The sequence below is a fragment of the Mesoplodon densirostris genome, chromosome 1 (assembly GCF_025265405.1).
Source record: "Mesoplodon densirostris isolate mMesDen1 chromosome 1, mMesDen1 primary haplotype, whole genome shotgun sequence".
In the NCBI taxonomy this organism is placed as follows: Eukaryota; Metazoa; Chordata; class Mammalia; order Artiodactyla; family Ziphiidae; genus Mesoplodon; species Mesoplodon densirostris.
The window spans coordinates 190569462-190593642 of NC_082661.1; the positions used below are offsets into that span (position 1 = coordinate 190569462).

The 24181-nt window shown below is 37.4% G+C and overlaps 1 protein-coding gene across 1 annotated transcript in view; it reads right to left on the reverse strand.

Moving 5' to 3' along the window:
• Nucleotides 1–528: 528 nt before the first annotated feature.
• Nucleotides 529–24181, reverse strand: part of NUP54 (nucleoporin 54) — a 38855-nt gene continuing 15202 nt past the window's right edge. The window contains exons 6-12 of the mRNA XM_060113524.1: nucleotides 23946–24142; nucleotides 22029–22083; nucleotides 21508–21601; nucleotides 8594–8701; nucleotides 4095–4214; nucleotides 3428–3538; nucleotides 529–1283 (exon numbers count right to left, since the gene is read on the reverse strand). Of these exons, the coding sequence (XP_059969507.1) occupies nucleotides 1155–1283; nucleotides 3428–3538; nucleotides 4095–4214; nucleotides 8594–8701; nucleotides 21508–21601; nucleotides 22029–22083; nucleotides 23946–24142 (814 nt within the window). The 3' untranslated portion in view covers nucleotides 529–1154. The remainder of the gene's footprint in view (nucleotides 1284–3427; nucleotides 3539–4094; nucleotides 4215–8593; nucleotides 8702–21507; nucleotides 21602–22028; nucleotides 22084–23945; nucleotides 24143–24181) is intronic.

A 24181-nucleotide genomic window follows, 5' to 3' on the forward strand; every position in this document is an offset into this window, starting at 1 on the left:
TGGGGCTGTTTCTTTTAACACCTCTCATCATAAGACAAAGCATTACGCAGAAATGCACAGTTAAAGCACTCCAAGAGGGCCAACATGATGCAGCCCAGGTGTGCAGTTTGTAGTCAGAAGAATTGTTTAAAATTATCTAGTTGTTTAAGAATCACTATTGCACATTATCATGTCTAATTCAGATTTTCCAGTGTTTTCAGATACTAATGATGTATTAGAGAATTCTTTATCCTGGATGATATAGGAAGTAATTTTTATTTGCTGTACCCCAGTCAAAATATATCAGTATTGATATACTTTCCTTAGAGGGTAAAGTCAAGACTTAAATCCAGGTTAAAACTGAAATTCTTGAGCTGTGATTATGATTTAATATTTGTGTGGACATGAATGGTCATTCTCCCAGAGCCAAATAAAGCACCAGACAGAATTATATAAAAAGTAATTATAATCAAGAATTTATTTATAACTTTTCATCTTTTTTAGAAATAAAAAGGTTTAAAAAAAAGTTGTAAAAATGATAAAATGTAATTTTGTTATATCCTAATTGCTTAGGTGTGTTCTGTAAATTCCAAATAAGTAAAATAATATAAAAATATATTTTCAAATCTTTATAGAATGAAAAGAAAACCACATTAATCATTAAATACTCTTGGATTTTCTTTACTCCTCCCACAGATGAATTCACAAATATAAAAACTGACATACATTTACATTCTGAAGTACAAATCTCCAACAGCCAAGTAATTATACTGTTTGTTATGTGCAAAGTAGACATTTCCTATTTACTTGCTATGGAGAGCAGAGTACAGGCTCAATGGAGAATAATCATTAAACAACTGATGATTATTTTTAAGAAGAATGCTGTTGTAAAAATATACAATAGGAAATATTTTTGGTAATTATGTACTTCTTTTTTAAAGTAATTACAGCTTTTAGATGTAAATCTTTCAAAGGCTATCTCTGAAGAGCAGTGAAGTGACAGTTATTTCAGATTTGGTGAATAATAATTTGTCAGGAACCTTCTCAAAAACCAAGCCAGGAGAGAGGATTGTTTTCTTTCTTTTCCCCTCCACGTGGTCAGTTTCATTCTTAAGGAAGGTCTGATATAACAAGAAAACGTATTTCACAAACCTTTAACACAAGATTGTGAACTGTCAACTGAAGGCACCACCTCTGATGTGGATGGTTTCATTCAATCCATGTTCTACCAACTTGATATCTTCTAAATCATCTTTTATGATGCTAATCAAGTGGCTAAGGCCTTCCTGTTGTTGTTTCAAATGCTAGAAGGAATTTTAAAAATATCAATGTATTTATTAAACTGCACGCTACTCACAGGAAAAAAGGCTGTTTTTCACTGTTTTACCATCAACACAGCACTTAGTGGCTGCTCTCATTACCTGCATATTTAAACATTTGTACTGTATCTTTTGCTAACACTTTTAAATACAGTAAAATACTACTGTAAAAAGCAATAAAATCAAATATACAATGAACAATATCTGTAACAGAAATTTTACAAAAGACGCAGAGTTTTAAAGGTTCCTTTAAAAACAAAGGTATATTAAAACAATGCAAGAAGGTACTCAAATATAGATGACTAGCAAAATAATAATTCTGAAAACTGAGGATTTCCATGTTTTAAAGTACAAAGTATAAACTGATGATAATGGTGATAACTACAATTGCTAGCATTTTAAAGAGTCCTTCCCAGATGTTAAGGCAGCTTGAAGAGTTTCATGGGTATTAACTCATTTAAAATCCCTTTGAGCACACACTTTGGGGGTACCATTATTACCTCTTCTCTACAGATAAAGAAACTGAGATACAGGTGATGAGCCATGATGCTTCAATTCCAAAACAATATACTGCTTTTCATCGTTTTAGGTAGGTGTTTATATTATTCCCAATTTTACTGCATACATAAACTCTTTTATATAGTTCTTTATTCCAATATGCTGGAATCTTTCTCAGTTAATTTTATTGTAAATATGAATATAATCAAGTGTATGTATACTTTTCGAGAACCCAAAAGCCAAACTAGTTTTTAGTTGCATGTAACGGCAATATCCATTCTAAAGCACATAATAAAATCAGATTTGTTGATGACATTTATAACTACCTAAGATCCTCAGGGTCATACCAACCTGCCACGCCAATTAATCCTACCTGATATGTTCCACAAAGTTTACCATCTTAATATATTTTTTTAGACACAGTTGATGGTTGGATAGCTTTTATTAAACCAATCTATATTTATACTAATGAAACTAAACTAGAGCAGTATGTCCCAACTTCTTCATAGAAAGTGAGCCTTAGACAAGTGGTTGGAGGTTTTGGCTACCCCAGCCTACACCCAGGTCCCCTGAGGGCTGACAGGATCAGTAACTCTACATATTTATAATTGATATGTGGCATCATATAAGTTGGGAATATGTGATATAGAGCAGTTACTTCTCAAACTTTAACTGTGCATACAAATCACTCTGTGATCTTGAAAAATATAGCTTCCGGACGTCTGGAGTACGGACTGAGCGTCTGCATGTCTAACGACCCCCAGGTGCTGCTGCTGCTGCCCACACACAGCAGCAGGGTCTAGGGTACTTCAGTTGTCTGTATTACCTCGGAATTCATCGATGTGGGGGACAGGGGAAGAGAACGATTAACTTTTTTTTGGTGGGAAAATATACATAACATGTCCATTTTAACCATTTTATGTCCAGTCCGGTAGCACTGAGTAAATCATGTTGTGCAACAATCACTACCATCTATCTGTAGAACTTTTTCATCTTCTCAAACTGAAATTCTGTACCCGTTAAACACTAGCTCCCCATTCCCCTTCCCCTCAGCCCCTGGCAACTACCACTGTACTCTCTATGAATTGGACTACTCTAGGTACTCCATATAAGTGGAATCATACAACTTTTGTCCTTTTAAACTGGCTTATTTCACATAATGTCTTCAAAATTCACCCATGTAGTGTGTGCATGTGAGAATTTCCTTCCTTTTAAGGCTAATATTCCATTGTATATATACCATATTTTGTTTATTCATCCATCTATGCACACTTGGATTGCTTCCACTTTGGCTACTGTGAATAATGCTTCTATGAACATGGCTATACAAATAATCTGTTTGAGTTCCTACTTTCAATTCTTTTAGGTATGCACCCAGAAGCAGAACTGCTGGACTATATTGTAATTCTATGTTTAATTTTTTGAGGAATCATTTTTCACAGTGGCTGCATGCACCATTTTTACATTGCCGCTAGCAATGCATGAGGGTTCTATTTTCTTCACATCTTCTAAACCCTTGTTATTTTCTGGGTTTTTTTTTTTTTTTTTTTTTTTTTTGGATAATAGCCATCCTAATGGATGTGAAGTGGTGAATTCACCTTTTTAAAAGGTGACTCTAGTGCAACACTTACCTGCTTGATTTCTCGTAACAGATCTGCATCTATGTAGTATCTTTCTTCAGATTTGACTGCTCCAAAATGATTCTGCATCCTGATTTGGGACATCAGTTCATTCAGTCGGCCCTAAAAATAATACAGAGTTGAGGGACTTCCCTGGTGTCACGGTGGATAGGACTCGGCACTCCCAATGCAGGGGGCCTGGGTTCGACCCCTGGTCAGAGAACTAGATCCCACATGCATGCCGCAACTAAAAGTTTGCATACCAAAACTAAGGAGCCCGCCTGCTGCAACTAAGCCATCAAGCCGCAACTAAGGAGCCTGCTTGCCATAACTAAGACCCGGCACAACCAAATAAATAAATAAATAAATAAAAATACTGAGTTGAATTACAACTGCTCATAACAGCAACCATTTCTAAAAGAGAATGTTTTATTTTAAAAGGATAGGTACTACTATAATTAAAGGTGTCAATTCTCCCTCTGTACATTATTTGAAACACTAATACAAGCCCAAAACATCATGATTAAGAGTCTACTTTAAAAAGGAAGTTTTGATTAAAGAGAACAAATACTTAATAAAAAACAAGTATACAAAATTCCTCTTTTTGAAGACCCAAGTAACATTTCTCTGCAGATCCACCTGAAACAAATTCTAGCTTTATGGTCTTATAAGTGCTTACCTTAAACTGAGTAGGGGCATTTAGTTCACACTGAATTGTATCTAGTTGAACTCGCAACTGCTCTTCATCAGCTTGGATGGCATACCCACTCTTCCTCTGAATTTCCTGTTTGATTAGGACCTATACAAAGAAAACCCACCGATAACGATAGAATCATCTCTTTTCAGTTATGCAAGTAATATTACACATCAATTGTTGAAAGAAATTAGATGAATACACTAACAATAGTTAGAATCATTAACAGTTCAAGATTTGAATTATGTTTGCCCATTTTTATTAGGCAAGTTACATTAATTTGTTACTTTTAGTGACTACATAATTTTCATGCATTATTATTATTATTATTATTATTTTTTTTTGCTGTACGCGGGCCTCTCACCGCTGCAGCCTCTGCCGTTGCGGAGCACAGGCTCCGGACACACAGGCTCCGCGGCCATGGCTCGCGGGCCCAGCCGCTCCGCGGCATGTGGGATCCTCCGGGATAGGGGCATGAACCCGTGTCCCCTGCATCGGCAGGCGGACTCTCAACCACTGCGCCACCAGGGAAGCCCTTTCATGCATTATTAATAATAAACTCAAGTATTCTTATGTTGAGGGGCATATATTTTATTTCTAGTTTTGACACTATGAACAATGCTGTAATAAACATTTTTGTATACATAACTTTATTTACTTGTATAGACCCCCAGGAATTAGATTGCTGGGTTTAAAAGTGTGTGTGTTTAGTCTTTAGAAGCTGCTAGATTGCTTTCCCAAAGATCCTCCTGATGAGTATTAAAGAGATCACACAAATTTTTTTAAAAACCTGCATTCCCTTGAATGTGTTTTTTTGTTTTTTTTTTTTTGGCCGTGCCACTTGGCCTGTGGGATCGGCTAGCAGGATCTTAGTTCCCCGACCAGGGATCAAACCCGGGCCCTCTGCAGTGGAAGCGCAGGGTCATAATCACTGGACCACCAAGGAATTCCCCCCTTGAATGTTAAAGGATCGTCTTTTAACGGTTAAGAACTACTTTGCATTTGTTCTTCTGTGAACTGCCTTTATACATTCTTTGCCCGTATTTCACTTGGGGTTTTTTTAGGTCAAATTATAGGATATCTGTATAATACAAACACTACAACTGAAATCAGTGCTGTTTGCAAATTCAAATTTTTCTTTTTCTGAAATCACTTGACTATTGACAAATGGCTTCTGTTACCTTTTACTATACAAAATTTTCTAATTCTTACATAGTCGATTTTGTTTTACAGTTTCTGGCTTTCTAGCTAAAAGTCTCTCCAGTCCCTAGGTTGTACATGCAGCCTCATAAATTTCTTAGAGTTAAGTCTGTAATACACCTTATTTTTGTATATGGTGTGATACAGTGGTCTAATTTTATTTTCCAGATGGATAGCCAATTACTCTAGCATTACTTATTAAATAAACCCACTGAATTGAAATACCACCTTTGTCATATTAAGATACATGTGCATCTATTTCTGGATTGTCTATTCTTTTCTATGGATCTTTATATCCAATCCTTCACCAATCCCATACTGATTTGATTACAAGAGCTTTAAATAGGTTCTAAAATTTGATAAGGCAAGTCCCCTTCACTATCTTTTTCCCCCCAGAAGCTATTCTCAAAACAGTTATCTTTATTTATGAACTGACAGATTTTAATCAATTTTTTTAAAGTTGTAATTAATTTTTAAATTTTATAAAGTAGATATTGTCTTCTCATCTAAGAATATGGTTTATCTGTCTATTTGTGAAAACCTTAATTCAGATTGTATATTTTCCTCAAATTTATTCCTAAGTATTTTACAGTTTTTTCATAATAGTGAATGAAATATTTTCCTATTTCCATTAATAGTATAAAGAAACACTGATTTTTGTACATTTACCTCATATTGAGCCATCTTGCCACATTAATTCTATAGTTTATTTCCTTGGGTTTTCTAGATATACAATCATGTCATCAGCAAAAAGAGATGATCTCTTTTCAATGTTTATACTAGTTAACTACCCTGCTCATTACATTTGTGAAAACTTATATATTTTCCACATGTTGCTATGATAAATTACGTTGCTAGATATCCTGTTACAAAACCAACCCTCCATTCCTGAAATAAACCTCAAAGTATATTCCTTTAGAATTTGATAAATAGCTGGATTCTCTTTACCTGTATTTCATTTAGAATTTCTGCATTTGTTTTCTTTGGTCAGATTTATTGAGGTATAATCCACATACAACAAAATTGATGCTTTTTAGGTGGACAGTTCTATGTATTTGGACAAACAAGTTCCCATCACCACAGCCAAGATACAGAACATTTCCATCACCCCAAAAAGTTCCCTCCTGCCTCCTGTAGCCTCCTCTCCCTTACCTCCAGCTCCTAGCAACTACTGATCTGTTTCCCACCTCCAGTTGTACCTTTTGCATGAATCATATAAATGGAATCATACCATATGCAGCCCTTTCAGTCTGGCTTCTTTTGCTTAGTGTAATTTGCATCTCTACTAGAATTATCTGTTTATACATTTTTGTTTTGGGGTACTAAAAACAGAGATGTAAAATGCTGCCACTGCTCTGAGAAACAATTTGGTAGTTCTTCAAAGAGTTGAACATACGAGTTACCACATGACCAAGCAATTCCCATTCTAGGTTTATGTATCCAAGAGAAGCAAAAGCATACATCCACACAAACACTTGTACACAAGCATTAATAGCAACATTATTCATATTAGCCAAAAAGTGGAAAACAACCAAAATGTTTATCAATTGATGAATAAATTAAAATGTTGTACAGTCATACAATGAAATATTATTCATCAATAAAAAGGAATGAAGTGCTGTTACATGCTACAACATGAATGAACCTTGAAAATATTATGCTATGTGAGAGAAAGCCAGTCAAAAAATACCACATACCATATGATTTCATTTATATGAAGTGTCCAAAAGAGGCAAATCCATACAAACAAAAAGTGGTTGCTTAGGGCTGGGGGGGTTTGGGATGAAATGGGGAGTTGCTGCTAATGGGTATGGAGTTTGTTTTTAGAGTGATGAAAATGTTCTAAAACTGACTGTGGTGATGGCTGTACAAAACTATGAATATACTAAAAATCACTGAATTACATTGAATAGGTGAATTGTATGGTATGTGAATTATATCTCAATGAAACTGTTTAAAAAAATCTATATTTTTCATTTTGTCTGAAATAAAGTAACTTTGGAATTAGCTCTAATGGTTAGACAAAATTCAGCAATGAAACTATCTGACCTTGGTGCTTTTTCCATGGTTGATCTTTAATAACTTTCCCAATTGCTTCTATGGTATTTGTCTATTTAAGATTTTTCTCTGTAGATCAATTTTGCTAGAAAATCATGTTTTCTCTAACTTCTCAGTTTACTGCTGTGAATTCCATTGCAGTATTTTCTTATTCTCTTGGGTATATCTGTGGTAATGTCTCCTTTCTCACTTCTAATTTTTCTTTACCTTCTTCAGGCTCATGAGATGAGTCTTTTTTTCCTTCTTCAGACTCATGTTTCGCCGTTTTAATGGTCTTTTTTTCTTCCTTAAATTATTTATTTATTTATTTGGCTGTGTCAGGTCTTAGTTGCAGCGTGCAGAATCTTTTAGTTGCAGCCTGTGGGATCTTTTAGTTGCAGCATGCAGGATCTTTAGTTGCAGCATGCAAACCCGTAGCTGCAGCATATGGGATATAGTTCCCTGACCAGGGATCAAACCCAGGCCCCCTGCATTGGGAGTGTGGAAGTCTTAGCCACTGGGCCACCAGGGAAGTCCCTTAATGGTCTTTTCAAAGAAACAGCTTTTCCATTTAATCTTTCTATTATGATTAGTTTTTTTTGTTTTACTTATTTCACTTTATCTTTATTTCTCTCTTACTGGTTTCTGTTGGCTTAGCAGTAGTATTTTTCTAACTTAAGATCAGTACTAAGTTCTTTACTTTTTGCATTTGTACTTTTAAAAATGGAGACTTTTTAAGGTTATAAATTGTCCTCTGAGTGCAGCTTTTGCTGTATCCCATTGATTCTGCTATATAATGTTTGTTTTCATGATAATTTCAACTTTTGTTGCTATTCATTCTTTTACTTCCTCTTGTTAATTTGCAAGTTCTACTGCTTTTCATTCATTAACAGTTACACTCCCTTTTCTAGTACTCAAAATCAAAACTGTATTTTTCTACTATTTTTATGAAAACCAGATATTAATGATCTGATGCATACTTTTCTTGCACCAAGATGATTTTTTTTTTCCACTGCTTTCCCACCACCCTCTCAATAAAATGCTAATTTTAGGACATTTTCACGTTCTTCACCCAGTCCTGTAAGATGTCTCCTCCAACTTCCAGGTTTTAATGAGAAAGTTTGGTACTTTCAGTTTCAGACTATTATTTCCTTTTAGTCTGTTTTTTTCTATTGCAAAAATCCATATTTAGCATTTCCATCATGTATACAGTCTTATAAATGTTGGAAAAAAGTCCAAATTACTACCTGTAAGGTTCTATGGGAAAGGTCCATGAGTTTCCTCTTGTATTGTGCAATTTTGGCCATAGTTGTAGTTTGATTCTTCTGTAATTCACCAATATCTTCAGATATGATCTGTTTTTAAAAAAATTTTTTTTAAGGTAAGTCAAATATAGGTATCACAACTATTTATCAGGTTTACCTATATGCAAAAAATGAGCCTAAGATTCATCTTTCAAAATATAAACTTTTTCTTTAAATCTCCTTTTATATTTTTTCCCCTTTTGTACATCTAAAAATTAGAAAGTACCATTCAAAAATTTCTTTAGAGCTCCAGAAAATTTAGTGATGAGGCAAAGTATATAGAAAAATAATATATTTCAGAAATAATTAAGGAACTTGAAGTAATACTGTAGAACAGAGCCAACAACCAGGCCATTAATGGAAAAAGTTAAGATCTATAAAGTGACATGCAGGAGGGGCCTAAAATATAGTATATAGTCCAATATCAACTGTAACAGAATATTATGGAGGGATATGCTCACAGTGGAGGGGAAAAGGAAGGATATTAATTATACAACTGAAGACATTTTTATGTCTCTGGATCTTTGATTTGCTCTTTCCCTAGCCTGAAATCCTACTGTTCCACCTTATGAAAGTCTTAACCTTACAGAGTGAGTTAAAATCCTATTTTATTATAGCTTCCCAATCAAAATTAACCCCATTATTGTTCCTATCATAATTAATCATTCTGTGACACTGGCTTATATTGAGATGTTATAAGTAAGAGGGTAAGAAGATCGTACAAGACATATTTTAGCATGTCTACCTACACATGTCACCTTTTAAGGAAACGTTCCAATGCCAGGCCATGTTGAAGGGACAAAATTAGGTGACCATATTTTATATTATGTAACCCAGGCACCCTCCCCATCTCAGTTTTGAAAAGTTGGCAGGGCTTCTAGACAAAAAAGTAATTATTCTTCTATACCAGCAATACTAAGAAAAATAGAAATGTTACCACTCCCAGTATTTACTGACAAACACTAAAACAGTCTAGGAATTAACCAAGAAAAAATGCCTATGATTTTTAAAGAGGTTGTTTTAAATCTGTTACAAAGGACACAGGAGACCTCAATGAGTAAAGAAACATGTTCATGATGGAATAATTTAATATTATTAAGATTCAATTATCTACAAATTATATATTTAATGTAATTCCAATTAAAATTCTAGCATTTTGACAAACTCATTCTAAAACTGTTATAGAAGAATGAAGATCCATAAAGAGCTTAAAAATTTGAAAAGAACGAAGATTGGAGATTCACTCTACCACATATATTTAAGATATACTACACAAAGCCATAAGAGTAAAATAATGTGAAACTGATTTAAGAACAGACTACATCACATATATATGGGAACTTGGTTTGATAAATGCTTTGATAAATCATTGAGGAAAATAGTTTTTTTGTGAATGACACTGGAAAAATTGACCCACAATTTAGAGAAAGTTGGGTTCATGTCACTTAGTATATATAAAGTGAACTCCATGAGGACAGACGACTCAAATGTGAAAGGTTAAAGTCTAAAATAATAGAAAAAAAAATGTAGGAGACTCTAAGACCTTGGGTGAGGAATGATTTCTTAAGCAAATTCCCAAAAAAGAAAACACAAGGCCAAAACAAACCAATGGATATCATTACATTAAAATTAAGGTTTTCATAAACAACAAGATCCTACTGTATAGCACAGGGAACTATATTCAATATCCTGTGATACACCATAATGGAAAAGAATACGACAAACAATATATATATGTATGTAACACTGAATCACTTTGCTGTATAGTAGAAATTAACACAGCATTGTAAATCCACAACAACAACAAAATAAAGGTTTGCTGTTCAACTATGGACACTAAAGACAGAGCAGAGAGATGAGAAAAGTAGGAGACATTTAAAATGTTATAAACAAACTAGGGGTTAAAATCTATAATAAACGATGAGCTCCTGAAATTCAAAAAGGAAAGATATGAGGCTCAATAGAAAAACTGGACAAGATAGACTAGGTACATGCCATTCTATCTCTCCTGTTGAAGACAGCCGTAAAATGAACAGAATGCATGGGCAACTACCTGAGGACTCTGAAAAATGAAAAGTGGCAGGAGGAAGAAGACATGAATTTGAAGTACCACTGAACTAGTGGTGAGTTTACCATTATTTTCCTCTCTGGCAGCCCCCAAAGTTTGGTTTCAACACAGCCCAAAACCTGGAAGTTTTGGGCTGTGTTGAAACCCAGCTCTAGCTCTAGTGCAAGGAAATACATTATGGTATCTAGAAAAGAGTTTCTCAGTTTTAACACTATTAATTCAGGCCAGATAATTCTTCGTTGGAGTGCTACTGTTCTGTACAGTGTAGGATACTTATCAGAATCCTGGCTTCTACCCACTAGATGCCTGTAGCATCCCCCAACCCCCCAGCTGTAACAACCAAAGAAGTCTCCAGATACTGCCAAATGTGCCCTGGGGGACAAAATCACCACCACCACAACCCCCAATGAGAACTACTGCCCTCGAGCAACCACTAAAAAAACTGATAGTTGAAATGACAATAAATTAAAAACAATACTAAAAAATGTCCAAATAACCCAGAAGAATGCAAAAAAGAGGAAAGAGAGGAAGGAAAAACAGAGCGAACAGTTAATAAGATTGTAGGTCTAAATCTAAATTTTATGCTGTCTACAGAAAACGTACTTCAAATATGATAAACGAAGGTTAAAAGTAAAAGGACGGAGGAAGACATACCATACAAACACTAAACAAAAGAAAGCTAGAGTGGCTTTATGTTAATATCAGAGAAAGTAGACTTCCGAGCAAAGAGGATTCCCAGGGATAAAGAGGAACATTATGGAATAATAAAAAGTATATATGCCAAAAAAATGTAACAATCCTAGATACTCTGGTACTTAACAGCAAACCTTCAAAATACATGAAAGGAGAAAAAGACAAATCCATAATTGTAGCCGGAGACTTCAACTCTCCTCTTACAATAGAATTAGTAGACAGAAAATTCAGTAAGAATATAGAAAAACTGAACAATCTATCAAATGGATCTCACATTAACAGAAAACTCCAAGAATAGCAGAATCCACATTCTTTTCATAGGCATGTGGGTTAAAAACCTTTACAAAGTTAAGGACTTCCCTGGTGGCGCAGTGGTTAAGAATCTGCCTGACAATTCAGGGGACATGGGTTCAAGCCCTGGTCCTGGAAGATCCCACATGCCACGGAACAACTAAGCACATGCGCCACAATTACTGAGCCTGTGCTCTAGAGCCCGCGAGCCACAACTACTGAGCCCGTGTGCCACAACTACTGAAGCCCGCGCACCTAGAGCCCATGCTCCCCAACAAGAGAAGCCACCGCACCGCAACAAAGAGTAGCCCCCGCTCGCCACAACTAGAGAAAGCCCGTGTGCAGCAACAAAGACCCAATGCAGCCAAAATAAACAAATAAATAAATTTATTTATTTATTAAAAAAAACCCTTTACAAAGTTAAAAGAATTGAAATCATACAAAGTTCTCTGACCATACAGAATTAGACTAGATAACAACAGAGTAACAGAAAAATCTCCAGACACTTGAATATGAAACAAGTTTAAATAATCCATTAGGTCCCTGGGGGAAGACGGCGGCAGAGTAAGACGCGGAGATCACCTTCCTCCCCAGAGATACACCAGAAGTTCATCTACACTTGGAACAACTCCTACAGAACACCTACTGAACGCTGGCAGAAGACCTCAGACCCCCCAAAAGGCAAGAAACTCCCCCACGTACCTGGGTAGGGCAAAAGAAAAAAGAAACAGAGACAAAAGGATAGGGACGGGACCTGCACCAGTGGGAGGGAGCCGTGAAGGAGGAAAGGTTTCCACACACTAGAAGCCCCTTCGCGGGCAGAGACTGCGGGTGGCGGAGGGGGAAAGCTTCGGAGTAGCGGAGGAGAGCGCAGCAGCAGGGGTGCAGAGGGCAAAGCGGGGAGATTCCCGCACAGAGGATCAGTGCCGACCGGCACTCACCAGCCCGAGAGGCTTGTCTGCTCTGCAGCCGGGGCAGGCGGTGCTGGGAGCTGAGGCTGGGTTTCTGTTGGAGCGCAGGAAGTGAACACAGCCTGAAGGGGTTAGTGCACCATGGCTGGCCGGGAGGGAGTCCGGGAAAAAGTCTGGACCTGCCGAAGAGGCAAGAGACTTTTTCTTGCCTCTTTGTTTCCTGGTGCGCGAGGAGAGGGGATTAAGAGCACCGCTTAAAGGAGCTCCAGAGACGGAAGCGAGCCGCAGCTATCAGCGCGGACCCCAGAGACGGGCGTGGGACGGTGGGGCTGCTGCTGCCGCCGCCAAGAGGCCTGTGTGCGAGCGCAGGTCACTGTCCACGCCCCCTTTCCGGGGAGCCTGTGCAGCCCGCCACTGCCGGGGTCCCGGTATCCAGGGACGGCTTTCCTGGGAGAGCACACGGCGCGCCTCGGGCTGGTGCAACGTCACGCTGGCCTCTGCCGCCGCAGGCTCGCCCCACACTCCGTACCCCTGCCTCCCCCCGGCCTGAGTGGGCCAGAGTCCCCGAAGCAGCTGCTCCTTAAACCCCATCCTGTCTGAGTAAAGAACAGACGCCCTCCGGCGACCTACACGCAGAGGCGGGCCAAATCCAAAGCTGAGACCTGGGAGCTGTGAGAATAAAGAAGAGAAAGGGAAATCTCTCCTAGCATCCTCAGAAGCAGATTAATTCTCCACAACCAACTTGATGTACCCTGCATCTGTGGAATACATGAATAGACGACGAATCATCCCAAATTGAGGAGGTGGACTTTGAGAGCAAGATTTACGATTTTTTCCCCTTTTCCTCTTTTTGTGAATGTGTATGTGTATTCTTCTGTGTGAGATTTTGTCTATATAGTTTTGCTTCCACCATTTGTCCCAGGGTTCTATCCGTCCATTTTTATTCTATTTTTCAATTTTTTAATAATTATTTTTTATTTTAATAACGCTATTATCATACTTTATTCTATTTTATCTTCTCTCTTTCTCTTTTTCCTATCTTCCCTCCTCCCTCCCTCCTTTCTTTCTTTCTTTCTTCTTCTACTAATTCTTCCTTTCTACTTTTTCCTCCCTTTTATTCTGAGCCGTGTGGATGAAAGGCTCTTGGTGCTGCAGCCAGGAGTCAGTGCTGTGCCTCTGAGGTGGGAGAGCCAACTTCAGGACACTGGTCCACAAGAGACCTCCCAGCTCCACATAATATCAAACGCCGAAAATCTCGCAGAGATCTCCATCTCAACACCAGCACCCAGCTTCACTCAACGACCAGCAAGCTACAGTGCTGGACACCCTATGCCAAGCAACTAGCAAGACAGGAACACAACCCCGCCCATTAGCAGAGAGGCTGCCTAAAAACATAATAAGGCCACAGGCACCCCAAAACACACCACCAGACGTGGACCTGCCCACCAGAAAGACAAGATCGAGCCTCATCCACCAGAACACAGGCACCAGTCCCCTCCAACAGGAAGCCTACACAACCCACTGAAACAACCTTAGCCACTGGGGACAGACACCAAAAACAACAGGAACTATGAACCTGCAGCCTGCAAAAAGGAGACCCCAAACACAGTAACATAAGCAAAATGAGAAGACACAAAAAAGCACAGCAGAAGAAGGAGCAAGATAAAAACCCACCAGACCTAACAAATGAAGAGGAAATAGGCAGTTTAACTGAAAAAGAATTCAGAATAATGATAGTAAAGATGATCCAAAATCTTGGAAATAGAATAGACAAGATGCAAGAAACAGTTAACAAGGAACTAGAAGAACTAAAGAAGAATCAAGCAACGATTAAAAACACAATAAATGAAATGAAAAATACTCTAGATGGGATCAATAGCAGAATAACTGAGGCAGAAGAACGGATAAGTGACGTGGAAGATAAAATAGTGGAAATAACTACTGCAGAGCAGAATAAAGAAAAAAGAATGAAAAGAACTGAGGACAGTCTCAGAGACCTCTGGGACAACATTAAACGCACCAACATTCGAATTATAGGGGTTCCACAAGAAGAAGAGAAAAAGAAAGGGACTGAGAAAATATTTGAAGAGATTAGAGTTGAAAACTTCCCTAATATGGGAAAGGAAATAGTTAATCAAGTCCAGGAGGCACAGAGAGTCCCATACAGAATAAATCCAAAGAGAAATACGCCAAGACACATGTTAATCAAACTGTCAAAAATTAAACACAAATAAAACATATTAAAAGCAGCAAGGGAAAAACAACAAATAACACAAAAGGGAATCCCCATCAGGTTAACAGCTGATCTTTCAGCAGAAATTCTACAAGCCAGAAGGGAGTGGAAGGACATATTTAAAGTGATGAAGGAGAAAAACCTGCAACCAAGATTACTCTACCCAGCAAGGATCTCATTCAGATTTGATGGAGAAATTAAAACATTTACAGAAAAGCAAAAGCTGAGAGAGTTCAGCACCACCAAACCAGCTTTACAACAAATGCTAAAGGAACTTCTCTAGGCAAGAAACACAAGAGAAGGAAAAGACCTACAATAACAAACCCAAAACAATTAAGAAAATGGGAATAGGAACATACATATCGATAATTACCTTAAATGTAAATGGACTAAATGCTCCCACCAAAAGACACAGATTGGCTGAATGGATACAAAAACAAGACCCATATATATGCTGTCTTCAAGAGACCCACTTCAGACCTAGAGACACATACAGATTGAAAGTAAGGGGATGGAAAAAGATATTCCATGCAAATGGAAATCAAAAGAAAGCTGGAGTAGCAATTTTCATACCAGACAAAATAGACTTTAAAATAAATACTATTAGAAGAGACAAAGAAGGACACTACATAATAATCAAGGGATTGATCCAAGAAGAAGATATAACAATTGTAAATATTTATGCACCCAACATAGGAGCACCTCAATACATAAGACAAATACTAACAGCCATAAAAGGGGAAATTGACAGCAACACATTCATAGTAGGGAACTTTAACACCCCACTTTCACCAATGGACAGATCATCCAAAATGAAAATAAATAAGGAAACACAAGCTTTAAATGATATATTAAACAAGATGGACTTAATTGATATTTCTAGGACATTCCATCCAAAAACAACAGAATATACATTTTTCTCAAGTGCTCATGGAACATTCCCCAGGATAGATCATATCTTGGGTCACAAATCAAGCCTTGGTAAATTTAAGAAAAATGAAATTGTATCAAGTATCTTTTCCGACCACAATGCTATGAGAATAGATATCAATTACAGGAAAAGATCTGTAAAAAATACTAACACTTGGAGGCTAAACAATACACTACTTAATAACGAAGTGATCACTGAAGAAATCAAAGAGGAAATTAAAAAATACCTAGAAACAAATGACAATGGAGACACGACGACCCAAAACCTATGGCATGCAGCAAAAGCAGTTCTAAGAGGGAAGTTTATAGCAATACAATCCCACCTTAAGAAACAGGAAACATCTCGAATAAACAACCTAACCTTGCACCTAAAGCAATTAGAGAAAGAAGAACAAAAACACCCCAAAGTTAGCAGAAGGAAAGAAATCATAAAGATCAGATCAGAAATAAATGAAAAAGAAATGAAGGAAACAATAGCAAAGATCAATAAAACTAAAAGCTGGTTCTTTGAGAAGAAGATAAACAAAATTGATAAACCTTTAGCCAGACTCATCAAGAAAAAAAGGGAGAAGACTCAGATCAATAGAAATAGAAATGAAAAAGGAGAAGTAACAACTGACACTGCAGAAATACAAAGGTTCATGAGAGATTACTATAAGCAACTCTATGCCAATAAAATGGACAACCTGGAAGAAATGGACAAATTCTTAGAAATGCACAACCTTACAAGACTGAATCAAAGAATCAGGAAGAAACAGAAAATATGAACGGGACAATCACAAGCACTGAAATTGAAACTGTGATTAAAAATCTTCCAACAAACAAAAGCCCAGGACCAGATGGCTTCACAGGCGAATTCTATCAAACATTTAGAGAAGAGCTAACTCCTATCCTTCTCAAACTCTTCCAAAATACAGCAGAGGGAGGAACACTCCCAAACTCATTCTACGAGGCCACCATCACCCTGATACCAAAACCAGAGAAGGATCTCACAAAGAAAGAAAACTGCAGGCTAATATCACTGATGAACATAGATGCAAAAATCCTCAACAAAATACTAGCAAACAGAATCCAACAGCACATTAAAAGGATCATACACCATGATCAAGTGGGGTTTATTCCAGGAATGCAAGGATTCTTCAATATACGCAAATCAATCAACGTGATACACCATATTAACAAATTGAAGAAGAAAAACCATATGATCATCTCAATAGATGCAAAGAAAGCTTTAGACAAAATTCAACACCCATTTATGATAAAAACCCTGCAGAAAGTAGGCATAGAGGGAACTTTCCTCAACATAATAAAGGCCATATATGAGAAAACCACAGCCAACATCGTACTCAATGGTGAAAAACTGAAACCATTTCCACTAAGATCAGGAAGAAGACAAGGCTGCCCACTCTCACCACTCTTATTCAACATAGTTTTGGAAGTTTTAGCCACAGCAATCAGAGAAGAGAAGGAAATAAAAGGAATCCGAATCGGAAAAGAAGAAGTAAAGCTGTCACTGTTTGCAGATGACATGATACTATACATAGAGAAACCTAAAGATGCTACCAGAAAACTACTAGAGCTAATCAATGAATTTGGTAAAGTAGCAGGATACAAAATTAATGCACAGAAATCTCTGGCATTCCTGTACACTAATGATGAAAAATCTTAAAGTGAAATCAAGAAAACACTCCCATTTACTACTGCAACAAAAAGAATAAAATATCTAGGAATAAACCTACCTAAAGAGACAAAAGACCTGTATGCAGAAAATTATAAGACACTGATGAAAGAAATTAAAGATGATACAAATAGATGGAGAGATATACCATGTTCTTGGATTGGAAGAATCAATATTGTGAAAATGACTCTACTACCCAAAGCAATCTACAGATTCAATGCAATCCCTATCAAACTACCACTGGCATTTTTCACAGAACTAGAACAAAAAAATTCAAAATTTGTTTGGAAAAACAAAAGACCCCAAATAGCCAAAGCAATCTTGAGAACGAAAAACGGAGCTGGAGGAATCAGGCTCCCTGATTTCAGACTATACTACAAAGCTACAGTAATCAAGACAGTGTGGTACTGGCACAAAAACAGAAAGATAGACCAATGGAACAGGATAGAAAGCCCAGAGATAAACCCACACACATATGGTCACCTTATCTTTGATAAAGAGGCAGGAATGTACAGTGGAGAAAGGACAGCCTCTTCCATAAGTGGTGCTGGGAAAACTGGACAGGGACATGTAAAAGTATGAGATTAGATCATTCCCTAACACCATACACAAAAATAAGCTCAAAATGGATTAAAGACCTAAATGTGAGGCCAGAAACTATCAAACTCTTAGAGGAAAACATAGGCAGAACACTCTATGACATAAATCACAGCAAGATCCTTTTGGACCCACCTCCTAGAGAAATGGAAATAAAAACAAAGATAAACAAATGGGACCTAATGAAACTTCAAAGCTTTTGCACAACAAAGGAAACCATAAACAAGACCAAAAGACAACCCTCAGAATGGGAGAAAATATTTGCAAATGAAGCAACTGACAAAGGAATAATCTCCAAAATTTATAAACAGCTCATGCAGCTCAATAGCAAAAAAACAAACAACCCAATCCAAAAATGGGCAGAAGACCTAAATAGACATTTCTCCAAAGAAGATATACACACTGCCAACACATGAAAGAATGCTCAACATCATTAATCATTAGAGAAATGCAAATCAAAACTACAATGAGATATCATCTCACACCAGTCAGAATGGCCATCATCAAAAAATCTAGAAACAATAAATGCTGGAGAGGGTGTGGAGAAAAGGGAACACTCTTGCACTGCTGGTGGGAATGTGAATTGGTACAGCCACTATGGAGAACAGTATGGAGGTTCCTTAAAAAACTAAAAATAGAACTACCATATGACCCAGCAATCCCACTACTAGGCATATACCCTGAGAAAACCATAATTCAAAAAGAGACATGTACCAAAATGTTCATTGCAGCTCTATTCACAATAGCCCAGAGATGGACACAACCTAAGTGTCCATCATCCACTGAATGGATAAAGAAAATGTGGCACATATATACAATGGAATATTACTCAGCCATAAAAAGAAATGAAATTGAGCTATTTGTAATGAGGTGGTTAGACCTAGAGTCTGTCATACAGAGTGAAGTAAGTCAGAAAGAGGAAGACAAATACCGTATGCTAACACATATATATGGAATTTAAGAAAAAAAAATGTCATGAAGAACCTAGGGGTAAAACAGGAATAAAGACACAGACCTGCTTGAGAATGGACTTGAGGATATGGGGAGGGGGAAGGGTAAGCTGTGACAAAGCGAGAGAGAGGCATGGACATATATACACTACTAAACGTAAGGTAGATAGATAGTGGGAAGCAGCCGCATACAACAGGGAGATCAGCTTGGTGCTTTGTGACTGCCTGGAGGGGTGGGATAGGGAGGGTGGGAGGGAGGGAGACGCAAGAGGGAAGGGATATGGGAACAGATGTATATGTATAACTGATTCACTTTGTTATAAAGCAGAAACTAATAAAAAAAATCCATTAGTCAAAAAAATCCAATAGTCAAAGAGAACCCTCATGGGAAATTAGTAAATATTTTTAATGAATCAAAGATGACAAATAGAACATTATCAAAATTTGGGGGATTCAGGTAAAGCAGCGCTTAGAAGGCAATTAACAGCACCAAATGCCTTTATTAGAAGTCTCAATAACCTAAGTTGCTACCTTAAGAAACTAGAAAAGGAAGAGAAAAACCCAAAGCAAACAGAATAAAGGAAATGGTTAAGAGCAAAAATTTATGAAACTGTAAACAGAAAATCAGAAGAAGAAAAAAATCAACGAAACCAAGAACTTCTTCTTTGAAAAGATCAATAAAATTGACAAACCTCTAGCGAGGCTGATAAAAATATAGAGAAATAATAGCTTCTTTGGCTTTACTTTGAAGAACTTTGGTCACACCCCATTTATAGTACTATGGACAACTCATTTTAAAAGTGATGCCAATAAATTCAGTGTATCCAGCCTAAGATAATAAGGCCTGGGTATCATGTCACATTAAAGAACCATGCTGGAGGGCTTCCCTGGTGGCGCAGTGGTTGGGAGTCCGACTGCCGATGCAGGGGACAAGGGTTCGTGCCCCGGTCTGGGAGGATCCCACGTGCCGGAGCGGCTGGGTCTGTGCGCCATGGCCGCTGGGCCTGCGCATCCGGAGCCTGTGCTCCGCAACGGGAGAGGCCACAGCAGTGAGAAGCCCGCGTAACGCAAAAAAAAAAAAAAAAAAAAAAAAAACCATGCTGGAATTTTTAGCCAGAGAAAATAATACTAAAAAGGAAGAACGGGGCTTCCCTGGTGGCGCAGTGGTTGAGAATCTGCCTGCCAATGCAGGGGACACAGGTTCGAGCCTTGGTCTGGGAAGATCCCACATGCCGTGGAGCAACTAGCCCCGTGAACCACAATTACTGAGCCTGCGCGTCTGGAGCCTGTGCTCCGCAACAAGAGAGGCCGCGATAGTGAGAGGCCCGCGCACCGCGATGAGGAGTGGCCCCCGCTTGCCGCAACTAAAGAAAGCCCTGGCACAGAAACGAAGAGCCAACACAGCCATAAATAAATAAATAAATAAATAAATAAATAAATAAAATTTTTTAAAAAAAGGAAGAACGATTATGAAGTTCAAATATCTGTACGGCTATCATAGGAACATAGTGATTACCTACAAAACATGCCAGAGAAAACGGGTGTAAATTATAGCAAGGCAGATTCTGGGTCAATGTAAGAAAGAGAACTTGTATCAATTAGAGCTGACAATGAAATGGGTTGCTTCATAAAACAGTAAGCTTTTCATTACTCAAACAGAGTCCAAATGAATATCTATTTAGGAATTCCATATAAGAGAACATGGAGGTGATGTCTAAGCACCTTTAGGCATTTGATTACAAAAGTCTACTTCATAAAATATTAAGTAGATTTAAGCATTCAATAATTTAAATTTGCTTCATTAACCTACAAATTATAATACACTATGACAACATAATCATAATTGTAGCCTTCATTTTCAAAAGTGTTTAATAAAACAATATGCATTCTCTGGTTGGAATTGAAAATAACAGTCTAATTAATCTGTTAAAGCCAACAATTCTGGGACTTCCTTGGTGGCGCAGTGGTTAAGAATCCGCCTGCCAATGCAGGGGACACAGATTCGAGCCCTGGTCCGGGAAGATACCACATGCCATAGAGCAACTAAGTCCATGCGCCACAGCTACTGAGCCTGCGTTCTAGAGCCCGCGAGCCACAACTACTGAAGCCCGTGCACCTAGAGCCTGTGCTCCGCAACAAGAGAAGCCACCGCAATGAGAAGACCGTGCACCGCAAAGAAGAGTAGCCCCACTTGCCGCAACTAGAGAAAGCCCACACACAGCAACCAAGACCCAATGCAGCCAAAAATAAATACATAAATAAATAAATTTATATTACATAAAAAAAGCCAACAATTCTAAATTCATTGTTAAAATATATCAAATCAGATTTACATGTTTTTGGAGGCTCCATAATAAAGAAACTATATAAAAGTATAATTGTTAATTTGCAGTATATACTATATTGTTTCCCCTAAGACAGAACAGTAACTAAAACACATGGTAAAAATAAAGGTCTGTAACCCTTATACTACTCCTAGGGCCAGAGAATGAAGCTAGATTCTTACATCTAATCTGGTCTGATGCTGCTTAGTCATCTGATCTTGAACCTTCAGTCTTCGAAGAAGTTCTTTGAAACCCACCATTGGTACAGGAATTAACCTGAAGAAATACAAGTGGTTAATTTTCAGACCTAAACCTATTATTACAAAATACACGGTAAGGTTTTCATAATAACACTCATGTAATTTCACTATATTTCTAGGGTTCAAAGGCAGATCTATGACTATGAAATCAATAATGTTACACCACAGAGATTTCATCTAACCTCATTTTACAAATGAGGAAATACAGTTTGGTCAAAAACTGCATTATTAAATGCAAATATATAACTAGGGCACTAGTACTCAGATTTTAATGTTTTCACCACACTGTGCTGCTTTACCATAATCAACATTCTTTAAAAAGCAATGAAAAGAAAAATAAACTCACCTCGAATGTAAGAATTATAGTTAACAGCTTGCATTTGTTTGCTTCCTTGGTAGTATATATTAGTTCTTATATGAAAGCAAGATGAAGATACACTTACTTTTCAGAATCAGGGTTATCCACCTTGGCTTGTTCCCAGATAATTGGATCAACACCTACCACAAAGAAGAAATACTTTTTCTAAAAGGAACTATTTTCCATTTTTATATTTGTATGGGAAAAGCCCTGCTAAAGAAAGACACAAAACCTAGAAGCTGCAATGAAAAATGATTGTCAAATATGACCACAAGGGCTTCCCTGGTGGCACAGTGGTTGGGAGTCCGCCTGCCGATGCAGGGGACACGGGTTCGTGCCCCAGTCCGGGAAGATCCCACATGCCGCGAAGCGGCTGGGCCCATGAGCCATGGCCGCTGAGCCTGCGTGTCCGGAGCCTGTGCTCCGCAACGGGAGAGGCCACAGTAGTGAGAGGCCCACGTACCACAAAAAAAAAAACCCAAAAATATGACCACAAACAAAAAATTGTAGGATAAAGCTAAAAAAAAAAGTGACTTGAAAGCAAGTATCTATAACCTATAGGGTAACAGATTAACCTCCAGAATATAGAAAGAGCTCCTCTAAATCAGAAAGACAAAAAGTTTAATAGAAAATGGGCAAATGACATGAATAGGTAATTCACAAAAATTATAAACATGGGACTAATAAACATACAAAAAGCTGGTCAACTTTAGTAGTAATCAGGGAAATGCAAATGAAAATAAGTATTAATTTTTTGCCATCAGAATGGCAAAATTAAAGACTGATAATCTCCATTGTTGGCAAAAATAGAGCAGAATGAGAAAACATTAGAAAAATTTTAAATATGAGGAAAAGTAACACATTCCTGTTATGAATGTAAATGGTAGAACTTCCCCTGGAGAGCCATTTGGCAGTTCTAACAATATGTTAAGTACAGTCATGCCTCTGGCATCCAGAGGATAGGGTTCAGGCCCACCCCACTCCTTGGGGATGCTCAAGTCCCTTGTAAAAAATAGCGTAGTATTTGCAAATAATCTACAGCCATCCTACCATACACTTTAAATCATTTGTAGGTTACTTACACCTAATACAATGTAAATGCTTTGTAAATAGCTGCCAAGGCGCAGCAATTCAAATTTTGTTTTTTGGAACCTCCTAAAAACTTTTTTTCTCCTATTTTGGAGCTGTGGTTAGTTGAATGTGCAAATGCAGAACCTGCAGATGTGGAACTCCCAGATACAGAGGGCTGACTGTATACATAATCTTGACTCAAAAATTTCAGTACCAGAGATTACTCTAAAAAAATACACGCCTATGTGTTCTAAGACGTATTTACAAGGATGTTAATTGTTGCATAGTTTATAATAGTAAAAGGTAGAAACAACCTAGAGGTTAAATTCAGTAAGGTACATCCACAGTATTCCACACAGCTTTTAAAAAGAATAAGATTTATCTTTATGTACTGACACGGAAAATACTAAGAAATACTATAAGTAAAAAGGCTATAGTGCAGAATACTTTTTTCAAGGACTTAGTATACATATGCTTACATTAAAATTACAGATAAAGGATTAATAAAGTTCAATAAATTATTGATAATAATTACTTCTATGGAAGAGAGGTAAAGATTTATCACACAGTCAATCTAGAAACTTTTATGGTGAGAACACATTCAGGTTTTACTTGAATACTTAGTTAAAATAAGATAAGCTAGACAAAAATAAAATACTAAGATTACATTGTCTTTGGGTCGATGGAGTATGGACTATTTTTCTTTAGTTCATCATTGCCCAAATTTCTAACAAACATATTAGCTATATAATAGAAAAAACTAAATGAATGAATACAATAAAAACATTCAAAACTATGTCCCAAATAAGCAGACACAATAAGCTGACACTGGTGTTATTAATATTAATAACCAAGCAACACCTCCCAAAATAGAGGAAGCGTGTATTTCTAAATTTTTCATTTCCTCAACTCCATGACTCTGGAAACATACCAGCAGGAGGATTCTGTAAAAGCTGTTTGATCTGTGCAGGAGAAAGTTCTGTTCTAGTCATAGAAAGGGTTACACCAAGTTGCTGCAACTGTGTTTTTATATTGGTTTGTTCAAAATGGGCATATAATGTTGTAGCTGGAACTCTTCTTGAAGTACCATTTGGAGAACGCTCAACAACATAAATGACAACTTCTGTCCTGGGGGAAAGATAACCAAGTTATAAAATATGGAGCACA